The sequence below is a fragment of the Pelobates fuscus genome, chromosome 1, assembly GCF_036172605.1.
Source record: "Pelobates fuscus isolate aPelFus1 chromosome 1, aPelFus1.pri, whole genome shotgun sequence".
Classification (NCBI taxonomy): Eukaryota; Metazoa; Chordata; class Amphibia; order Anura; family Pelobatidae; genus Pelobates; species Pelobates fuscus.
Window position 1 is genome coordinate 52526283 of NC_086317.1, and position 12479 is coordinate 52538761.

General features: G+C 33.3%; 1 protein-coding gene across 2 annotated transcripts in view; it reads right to left on the bottom strand.

Moving 5' to 3' along the window:
* The window catches only part of ROBO1 (roundabout guidance receptor 1), a 903637-nt gene that overhangs the window by 73573 nt on the left and 817585 nt on the right, over positions 1-12479 (bottom strand). For both annotated transcript variants that reach the window (XM_063448635.1, XM_063448644.1), the window contains 4 exons: positions 9900-10020; positions 9173-9311; positions 7699-7826; positions 1892-2016 (listed from right to left, as the gene is read on the bottom strand). In XM_063448635.1, coding sequence (XP_063304705.1) covers positions 1892-2016; positions 7699-7826; positions 9173-9311; positions 9900-10020 — 513 coding nt within the window. The remainder of the gene's footprint in view (positions 1-1891; positions 2017-7698; positions 7827-9172; positions 9312-9899; positions 10021-12479) is intronic.

Below are 12479 nucleotides of genomic sequence, written 5' to 3' on the forward strand. Positions count from 1 at the left end.
CAGGAATCACCTTTATTGGCCATCTGAGTGACTGATACTAGATTGTTCCTAAGCACCAATGTAAACACTGAATTTTCTCTGAAAAGGTAGCATTTACATTGAAAAGCCTGCAAGGACAGACTATAGACACCAGAACCAGTACATTAAGCTGTGGTTGTTCTGGCGACGATAGTGTCCTTTTTACTAGATAGATACTCTTAAATGTGTATATAAATATCTGCCAGCAGGGGTTTGTGGCATAATTAGTTTATCCCTCCAACCAGTTACACTCATAACCTTAATGAATAAAACCTCTTCGTAAAATGATGGCAGACATACCACTGAATGATATTACATATCTCCCAAGTGTCTCTACTTGGGAATGGCAGTCCCTATTTTGGGCCTAAATCCCTCTGTCCCTCTTTTCTATCCTAATGTCACTCTTTTCCAAATTCTTACTGTCCCTGACAGAGCTCCACAGCAATAATACCTGCTTTAATGTGTCTTTGAACTACAATAAATGTGTTTAGAAATCAGTGTGTATAAATGAATCATTGCTCTTGTTCTAAATAGCATTTTAGTTGCATAACTTGTAGTAAGTCACCTACATTTTCTCAGCCCCACTTACACCCCTAAAATGAAAGTGTCCTTCATTGTCCATTTGTAATGTTGTGACATATGCTATTATATATAGAGTTCAAGAACATCTTGTTCAATCACAACTAAAAGTTGAAGGCTTGACACCACTAACCTATGAGCTGTGATAAATGTGCACTTGTCAAACCGTTAACAACACAATCCAGCCAAGTGACAACTTCATCTAGCCCACTGACAAGCCACTGAACTATCACCTATGATAAATGTGTACTCCCGAAAACTTGAAAATTTCAATGGAATTCCAGCATCACAACATGGTCCTTTGAATATCTGATGCTAGCATGCATTGAATGACTAACTCTTTTACAATCAGTAGAATGTTCTCTAAAAATAACCTCTCATGGTGGTGTAGAGTATTTTTTAAACACCTGGATATTATAATTATTACATTTCTAGTTCCATGAGAGTGTATAAGGTATAGGAAGTAATCGCAATTGGCAAGTGAATATTTATCTCTGGCTATTAGAATTTAACCCCTTGTGGATATCATTTCTTAGTTTTGTTTTTGCAAGTACCCAAACCTTTCTCTGGAACAATTCTAAACTGCATTAGTGGGCAATCTTGCTATCTTTTTGCTCAGAACATTTATTATTTGGCTAGCCACATAGATCCCCTATAGTGTACTACATATGAACTGACTTAAATATCAATTACTGTCACAAGAAATACAGTTCTTCAATATGATTGATATATTTTACTTAACGCCACAAGACATCATTCTGTATATGCAAGTTTACTAACATTATGCTCGTCTGTTTGTTTCTTTCTTTCTTTTTGCTATACATGAATAATTTACATTTAAATACCTTGTCATATTTGGGAAACTAAATAACGCTCTCCTGCAGTGAAAAATCTGTGGTAGCTACTTGATAAATGGATGACCTTTTACTGATGTAATCAAACACATGTTTGTATCGGAGAAATACAGCCAGAATGAAGTGATGAATTGTACCTGTCAGATCATTTATGGATCTGCCGCTGTTAATGATGTATGTTGTTGCTCCAAAGTATTGCCAGCTATTTTGATATCCAAATTTAGAGAAGTATTCATCCAAAGCCATCTTCAAATCAGTTATGGCATTAAATGAATACATCTCATTACAAATACTGATTCTGTAGTTTATTTTTTATTTATTTATTTATAGCTCGATGAAGTGATGATTGACCGGTAAAATTTACCACGTAATCTAAATTTCATGCTTAAATTCATGTAATTCGATCACAAAGTATATGACTCAAGAATGAAAACAATTACCTGGCTTCCCTCTTTTTGCCAGAAGATAGCAGGCTGGGGGTTTCCAGCAGCTTCACATTGGAATGTTACCGTACGACCCAACGCAACAACATGGTCTCGAGGTTTCACAACAAAATTTGGTGGTTCTAAACAGAGAAAACAAGTTAGATTTATTTTTGGAGTGGGGGAGTGAAAATTTGAGCAGAATAATCCATAGTTAACAAACGTACGTATTTCATAACATGTAGGAGAATTTCACTTATTATATGCAAATATGTCCACAAAATGTCGTGTGCATTTTCGCATACAGAGTTTTCCACATCCCTAATTATTTTTGTTTGGTAGCTACATCTTTGATCGAGAGGAGATCTCAGTGCTTTCAAAATTTAATGGTATATCTTAATATATTGACTTATTGACCCAAGTGTTAGTTTCACAATCAATAAGGTATTAAACTGTCTAGGATCAACATCTATCGAATATGTCTTGGTTTTCAAGCGGATGGCAGCTTTTTGCAGTTGACTGAAATCAGCTCAGTATGTTACTAAAGTATTTTTTTAGACAAAATAAGTTTGTAAAACTGTATGTGAATGATATAAAGGAAAGGAAATCTGAAACATCTGCTCCTGATGACAGTGCAAACACTCGTATCTTGGTCCTCTTCACTTGATTTATACAATTTGTACGGTCACTTCATCTAACAGTAAACAGGATGTGCAAAGAAGCATATGTTTCTGGGATACTGGAAAAGTAACTGTTGTTAGGCCAAATACAGTGTCTCCATCTGGAGAACATAGTCACAGGATTTTATTAAAAACTCCATGTGCATGCATGTAATGCCTACTTAATGTTTACAGCCTACATTCCCATCAAGAATACAATTATTATTGAAAAGCTTAAAAAACTGATTTAGCCTCATTTAAGAATATATACTATACTGGTGGTTAAAACCAGAGGAATAACAATTTTGCATTTACTTCTTGAAGAGTACATATTTTCTTAACTATTAGAGGAGCACTGAAGATTTTTGTTAACTTAACATTCTGTATTCTAATCCATAATGAATGGTCATATATGTTTAATAATAATAATAAGAAGAAGAAGAATATGCTATATGGGACTGCCAATATTGAGATTGATCAATCATAGAAGATCTTATCATAGAAGATTGCAAGGATGACAAAGTATGCCATTGGTCTTAAAGAGCCAATATAGTCATCAAAACTACTCAGCTTAATGTAGTGGTTCTAGTGTCTATAGCATGTCCCTTCAGGTTGAGCAATGTAAAATCTGCCTTTTCAGAGAAAAGGCAGTGCTCACATTGCTGTCTACTTTTACCTATAGTGGCAGTCACTCAGGCAGCCACTAGCAAGGTTTCCTGGATGTGGTCCTGCAATCTTTGCAGGACCTACATTCAATGCATGTTCTGAATTGCATACGCTGAACTCTCCTCACATAGATGCATTGAATCAATACATCTCTATGAGCAGATACTGATTGGCGCAGAGCAGCAATTTCCTACACATGCGTACTAGTCTCCCAATGCTTATCTATACCGTAGCATTGGGAGGCTAGTGTGCATGTGCAGGAAATTGCTGATCTCAGCCAGGGAGGTGGGATGACCATGGCAAGAACAACACATCACAGGTAGAAAGGCATGTAAAATGCTTTTGTTTTAGGACATATAAGGGGATCTTGTCTTGAGTGTGGGGAAAATAGAGAAAAACTATTCCCTTGGATGACCATGTCTTTGTTCTATTCACATAACAACAATTTTAATTTGCATTAACAGAGGAGAAACAAAAATCACAAAACAATTTTTAATACAGTTAACAAATCTAGATTTTGGGAAAGTATTTTTTTTGAAGAAAAAAATGAAACATTTAATACATGCAACCACATTACTTTCCTTTAATGTTAGAAGTGTTAAATAAAATATTACCCACTACTAAATAGTAGGCTGGCAGCAGCATCAGTAGGAGAAATATGGAAAATGAGAATCACAAGAGCAAAGCATTTGCACTCTAAAAAAGACATAGTAATGGAAAAACAGGATGATACTATGAAATGAATATCCAGGAAAAATGATTTAGACAGTCCCATTGATTCATTCTTTTATGGTTGTTTTGCTGACCAAAGGACATTTTTTAATTAAATTGTATTTCGTAACCACCAATATTGAAGAAAATTTCCTTTATGCACGTGTTACTCTCATTTTATATCTATAGAATTGTACTTATAATAAAGCAATATAATAATTAATTTATACTTTAAAGTCGCATATACCAGCATTTTTATTTCTAATGCATTTTACATTATTGAATATTTTATATCCCAGAAAATCTATTTTGACTGCAAGTAAATAGATATATTTAAAACATTGCAATGCCTATTCTCCAATGATTGTTTACATGTTATCTAATTTCAAGAAATATTTAAGAATGGCTTTGATAATCAGTTTTCAACCTTGGAGCCCATTACCAGAGATGTTAATTTTCAAAATTAACAAATTTATAAAAGCTTCATTGGGACATATACTTTTTTTTTATATATATATAGTCATATATAAAGTAATTAATTGCCTTCATACTTATAGTGAACATTCTTCATAGAACACAAGGTAGTAGATGGTAGATAGTTAAGAGAAAAATGTGTTATGAGAAGCAAAAAAGTAAAGAAAAAATATTAAGTATATGAAGCAATTTATTTATATTTAATTAGTATTGTTACCTGACATAAGTATTTAATAATAATAATAAATATTAGTGATAGATTTTGTGCAACCAGAATTTTGCAATGTGTTACCTGTGATATCATTAATTCAAGTGGAACGCACTCTTACCAGTATGTCTGGGCTGCCAGTGACAAATAAAACATTGAATCTGATTGGTTGGTGGTGGGCAATGATGGGTGTAGATGAAAGGATGAGAGAAGCTTTATCCATGACTAGGTGATGGGTATGCAATTGCGAATAAAAATTCAACTTACCAGACACAACTAAAATGAAAAAAACAAAGAAACAAAAAAGAAAATGTATAAAATAAAATTCAAACTCATAAGATGAAAACACAAATGATTAATAGCATGCATATATAAATATACTTAAAAGAAAAAAAAATAATGCATACATAGAAATCTGAGATTAGGATGCTTCCGACTGACACTCTAACTGAATTATACCGCAAAAGCTATTCTCATAAATCATTGCCGCATTTAAAATGTAACCCTTTTAATAAAACTCATTATGACAGCTCAATAATAATGTAGAACAATACAAATTATTTTGTATTAAATCTTTTAGAATAGGAGAAAATTATTACTCCATTCACAGAGAACGCATGATAAGCACAAATTAAAATGGATTTTCCCAAGGTCAAAAGTAAAGCGGAATTTAGTTTAAGTTATTAAGGTGGCTATCTCATTCACAGCTGTTCTGTTCATAAAGATCTGGTTACTTTAAAGGAAATGAATACCTTGTTTCGAGCTATGTTAATTAAATACAGTGTGATAGGAACCCATGACATGACTTGTTTTAGGCACAGTCTATCGGTTTCTTTCACACTGTAACTTAAAGCAATTTTACATCTGACCATAAGTATTCAAAGCAACAGTTTTCTTCCCCTAGAAAACTATCTGCTTAGCCACAAGTATTAGGACCCTATAATGAATAAACTTAAATGCATCTCACATAAACAAAGCCATTTATTTCTAGAAAACGAACTATGGTAATATCAAAATTAGATATCAAAATTTAGGATAAATTAGTAGCGCTGGAAAAAAAAATCAACAATTCTACAGAACTGAATGTTTAGTTTTTTTTTATGCAATTTTAGTCTTAATTTTTTTTCAAGTCAGTTTAATGGACTAGTATTATACTGCATGTGGTTTTAGCTAATTAGTTATACACTCATACTTCGAATGTCTAGCGTATATTATATTACTGTGATGTCATGTTGGGTATTCACGATTCAAATCTGTACAATGGGAGGAACAGGATTTGCTGGGATTGGCCGATCTCTTCCTGGTTAATGCAGGAGCAAATTATAGTCTGGGAGCAGCAGAAAACTAGCCAAATATGTAACAATTTAATTTACATTATTCAATTGTTAATCTTTTCTTTATTTCTTTTAGATTTCAGTTGTGAAACCATATGTTCTTTTGAAAAGCCTGCAAGGTGAAAGGAGTATTGACATTTTGTGGTTTACAGAACTGGGATTATAACGTCCCTATAAATCAGGAATGTGTCAATCTGGTTTATCTATTGGTCAATAAGGATAATTGTCGAGGTTTGTTACATCTACATTAGCTGAGCAATGAAAACCAAAAACTCTGCAGAAAAAAGTAAAGATCATTGATAGAGTTAATATGCAAGGCTTAATGTTCCATACGGTCTCTGCATTGTAGTTCTTTCATTGAACATTTATCAGGGGGATCAATACAAAAAGTAAACACTGCTTCCAAGATGAAAGACTAAATCCTGCCGTACACTAGACCTCTAGACCTCAAAGGTATATTGCTCTTAACCTTTTAAAAGAAAGAACTTCAGGTTACAGTCGAACATCATGTGAACATATTCATGTTTGCTTTCTGCCACAGAGTAAACTCCAACATTTACCCATATTAAAAAAGTTGTGTTTTTAAAACTTGCAGCTTCAAAAAAGTTATATTTTTAACATATATATCACATTCTGTCTACAACTAACTTAGTTCTGTATGGTCTTATATGTTTTTAAAGGGTTGCTTCCTTGATATGCACTGGTCATGGTGCCTGGAGTCTGTATGTACAGCTTTTTGCTATGAAACGCAGCATATACAGAGTTTATCCCCTTCACCGCTAGAGGTGCCATTAGGGCATCATTAGTCAGTCTGGAGCAAATGTTCGGGTCTGGCTTATGCCAATTCTGGACATATAGCTATGCAAAGATAGACAATCATTGGCTGAAAGTGATCAGTTGATGCTTTCAGCCCATGAATGGCAGATGAAAAACTTTGTAGAAGTTGGATGCAGATCACCCAGCAGGATAGGCTCAGGGTGGAACCCAGGTAAGAGGGAAACTATTGCAAAATGATTTGACCCAAAATCAGCAATAGTGCCAGTGTGCTACTGGCATCATAACCACTCCAGCAGCAATCAAATGCCAAGTACAAAATGTAGTACTGCACTTAGAAAAAGTGTTTACATGTTGTTGAAGATCTACCCCAGGCCATCACTCAAGTCCAAAGTATATGCATCAATCCAGTATGCAAAATATTGTATATTGCAAAAGCAAAATATACACTGACAACACTTCTAGAGGCTGCTTGAAGGGGCACAGAGGTAAACTATGCAGCATTATCTTAAAATTTTCAAAAAATAAAAAAACGTTTAAACATAACTTTTTTGTTTCTAGAACTAACACAAAATACTAGCAATAACTTATTGGAAATGAAAACGTGTTTTATGTAAAAACAATCCAAAGGGAAAAAAAAGGATATTTTTATTTTATTTTTTTTCTGTTTCTCTATTTCCTATTTTAAACTAAACACAAACATAATTTATGAACATGATAAAAAAAATGTGTTGTTTTAAAAAAAACAAAAAAAAAAAAACTAAACATCAGTTTATGTTACTTGCAGGGATAAAGGAAATGCTAAAAGTGGAATTTTATCTCAGAATCTTTAAACAAATACATATTAACGTTTTTTTTTTTTTGCAGAACATGGAATGACATGTCCATTTGCATAGCTTGTAGAAGAGGATATTATTGTTTAGTATAATGTACCAGTATACTGAATAACATTCTGTTCAGTCATTATCAGACTTAAGAAGATTCATGTCTAAAGCTTACCCTGAACAGTTAAAACCGCTGACGCTTCTGCTTTTCCAACCATGTTTTCGGCAATACACGTATAGGATCCCATGTCTCCCGCTACAACTTTTCGGATCTTCAGTGTGTGATCATCCTTTATTTCATATCTTAACAGCAACAAATATAAAAAGAAAATGGTATAATTAATAAAAAATACAAAACTGCGTGAGATTGGACTGTGTGTTATAGGGTGCTATAGAAGTATATATGTGATTTAAAGCAACACGATAGTGACCTAGAAGGTGGAGTGGGGGCTGAAGCAGAGGATTCCCAGTGCTGAACACAAGGTGAATAATCTTTATTTTGCTTAGTTTTTTTAAATGGAAAATGCCTTTGGAGAGAAGGTAGGAGAACAGAAGGAAACAACAATCCTGAAATAATTAATGTTATTTTTGAGACTGTAGGTTCCCTTTAACCCACACACTTTTCTATTAAACAGTAATCACAATAGAACCTAACTAACACTACAAGCAAACTTGTTATCTGAATTTGTAGAGCTAAATGCACATCTATCCCTCTGCATGAAACTTGCTCCTTCCTCGTATCATCTACTACATTTTGTCATTTAACTTTTGCTAAATTTTTAAGCGTGGTATCTCAGTGAAATTATACGGGCCACAACATTCACACAGTCAGTTAGATCTAGCTCTGTTAGCATTAATACTGTGGACATGGTCTTAGGATACACATGAGCTTGATTGTTTTTTTTTTTTTGTTTACTGTTTTTCTCTTTAATTCTATCTTTGTCTTGTTTCATGTATTATCACATCTCTCTATAAGAATAGAATAAAGACTGTTTCCTATGGTACATGGTGTATTAGATGTATAAAATGTATTGCTAACATAGTCCAAAGCATATTGCTGATGGTTTTTCTAATATGACACTGTATTAGCTGTATTTTAATTTATAAAGTGATACTGTTAGCTAAAAAAAAATTACCTTTACATTAGTCACATAGATATAAATTTGTCAAGTTGGTATGCTAACATTTTTCCTGTCTAGCAATTTTCCTAATACATTTGTATTTACATTACCTTTCATTGATACTTCAATAATATGCCCCTAGCCTGCTCTATTAGATTGGTACATCTATTGATATCTTTTAACACATGGCACAACTTGGGATGAAATCTGTTGAAAAGCCTACATAGTTAGATCTTAAGTGCCCTTAAGAGTAATGAGTTCCATGTCTGGTAAGTGGAAATATAGCATTTTGTTATTGTCACATTGTTATCATAAATTTTAGTATTAGCATGTCCTTACTTGTCCCCTATTCATATTTTAAGACAACCATCTTTATCTTACTCCATGCCTGTACAGTAATTTGGAACATTAATGAATTCTGCAGACGATATTTTCATATCTGGCAGATTGAACGTCTACATGTAATTCCAAACAGTTAAGCAAATGGCAGCATCATATTTTGTATTAAAACGAAAATTAAAAGAATACCGTGTTTTGGGTAGATCTCCATCATCTTTTCGCCAGCGAACAGTAGGAACAGGATCACCCCGTGCCTCGCATTTAAACTCGGCACTATCATCGACAGTAACTGCCATGTTACTAGGTCTTTTCACAAAGGATGGTCTTTCTAGAATTTAAACAATAAAAATAATTTGAAATAATATTACATTTACTATTTTTTTTTTTTTAAATGATGTGATTAAATGATCTAAACATTGGAAGAATTTTAGCTTTAGCAGTAGAATTAATTTTGTTTAAAAACTCCTATGGAGCAAAGGCTCCCTGATCATCATGCGAAATTAAGTAAAAAAAAAAAAAAAAGTGGAAGTTACACAATTTTCTTTTACTTTAACAGTTTTTGATTTACAAAAATAGAAATCTTTGTGAAACATCAATTTGTGAATCAATTACATGTAACAAAATAATATATTTTGCCCAACAATTTGCAATTCTCCCCTGTTCCAAGTTTAGTGCACAAACACCACATCTGAAATACAAACAGATATAACACACAACACACTAATGACAAAGGTTCCTGGATTGGAGCGTTAACAATATATATATATATATATATATATATATATATATATATATATATATATATATATATATGTTTCGGTGACCTTACAACTATTTATATAGCTTGGTAAGTAATTTCGAAAAAAAATAAAAAAATATATATTTGTTAGTTTGTTCAGATTTTACATTTGTTTACCTAACACTGTAAGTTCTGCGACTTCACTCTCTCGTTCTCCCACCATATTTGTACCAACACAGACATATTTTCCTGCATCACTTTTTCTGGTGTAGGTGATCATAAGCTTTCCACCTCGTATCTGAAAAAAACAAGCATATATAAATAAAAGTAAACAAATAAAATTCATGATTTTTCACTTTTCACTCTTAACAAAGTTTTGACATTTACCAGGCTTTGCACAAGAGGTAGTGATATATTAATAAGAGACATGGAGCTTTGGTCCAATTTCATAACAATGATAGTCACACCTATGAATATACATGTGCTTTCTTGAGCAGGGGGACCTTGCGGGCGCAGCAGGATTTCAGTCCTTCACGGCATAGTGTGTTATCAATTGTTTTCTTAGTGACTATGGTCCCAGCTGCCTTGAGATCATGAACAAGATCCTCCCATGTAGTTCTTGCTGATTCCTCACCATTCTCATGATCTTTGAAACCCCACAAGGTGAGATCTTGCATAGAGCACCAAACCAAGGAAGACTAACAGTTATTTTGTGTTTCTTCAATATACGAATAATTGCACCAACTGTTGTCACCTTCTCATCAAGCTGCTTGGCGATGGTCCTGTAGCCTATTCCAGATTTGTGTACGTCTACAATTGTGTCCCTGACATCCTTGGACAGCTCTTTGGTCTTGGGTGTGGTGGAGAGTTTGGAATCTGACTGATTGATTGCTTATATGGACATGTGTCTTTTATACAGGTACACCCTTTAAGAGAGTGCTCCTAATCTCAGCTCGCTACCTGTATAAAAGACACCTGGGAGCCAGAAATCTTGCTGATTGATAGGGGATCAAATACTTATTTAACTCATTCATTGCAAATCAATTTTTGACATTAACTTTTTTGTCAAATGCGTTTTTTTGTTATTCTGTCTCTCACTGTTAAAACACGCCTACCATTAAAATTATAGACTGATCATTTCTTTGTCAGTGGACAAACGTTCAAAATCAACAGGTGGTCAAATACTTTTTTCCCTCACTGTATATCTATATACATACATACATATGTAATATACATACATATTGTAAGTTTTTTTTTAGATTTCAACCTAGACATCTGAAAATTTCATTAGCAAAATCTCACATTTTTTTTATATTTCTTTAGACATTTTAATAGTTTTTATATAAAAGTCCCAGATAACAAGATAAATAAGTTAAATGTAAATATATAATGTGCAGAAAAGGAGATGCTGATTTTATAGCAGTATTTAATACATTGCTAATATACCAGGTTATTATCCAGAATACATAATTCTATCACTATATGATCCTTCAAAACCCCCCATGGTCCATTTTGTGCAAATCTGCTTTGTTCTGTGCATGTCTGTGCATGTCAATTACTCCATACTTATACTCTACAAAGCTGTAGAATATGATAGTAAATCATACAAATATACAAATTAATCTTTTGGAAAAATATGCTTACGTTATTGTATGTCTAGAACTACATGAGTTTCCAACTGAATATAAAGAAAGAAGGCAACAAATTCATGATTGTGTTCAAAAATCAATAGTTCTGACAATGCCCATGACATATTTTAAATGCCAATATAAAATGTGGCTCTTTTATGCTATGCATTGTGGTTTACCTTGTCTTTAAAGCTATTTCCTAAACTACATATTATAAAATTGCATTACTATGCAATAGATGTAATGTCTGAGTCATTGACTGGCAGCTTCAGTACAAAGAGATTAAAATGGTCCAGCCATGAAATCATTGATAGCCTTCAAGCGTCAGATCCATGTACTGGCACGGATGAACAATAAATTAATCTATTTGCCCTAAGGAGATGCAACAAAAAGGTGATGAAAAGAATCACAATGACTTTATTATACAAACTATTTGAAAGAGCAACACATTCACTAGCATAGTGCATCATATTCCTACCTAGACACTGGTCATTTCCATCTTAATGTGCCTATGTTTTTGTATATATACATATATTTATCTAAAATGGGTTTCTATATAATACCTCACACCTCCCATTTAGGACAACTTTTCATTTTGAACATTTGTCATGTCATTGGCACCAATCCATGAAGGCACAGGATCAATCCTAAAAACGACAGCACTTTCCTAGACTGGCCTGATTGATTTCTGAGAAAAAGTTTATTCTTTGATCTGACGTGGGCCAGGTGAAGTGACACAACAAGTTCTGGATCAGCACATGTGACCCACATTCAGAAACTCAACATTTCTGGGCACTGAATAAATAATTTAGTTCCTCACCGATTCCTGGAATACACATTTTGACTTGGCCTAAATCTCCTTAAAGTGCTGGTCTTCATTTAGATAATGAAATAATTTGTAGGCCATTTACAGCCTGCAGGTCTTCAATTGTTCTACAGGGACTCGTAAAAGGTCTTGGACAATAGATGACAAATAAAAAAAAAAATTCTAAATCTTGGTTCTTATTCAATATGCTCTCTTTTTTCATTTATTTTTTATTTATTTATTTGGAACCTGTTCATTTCCATTCATGTTAAACTCATTAAGAGACAACACAATAATTCCATTTACGTGCACTAAATAGGATGA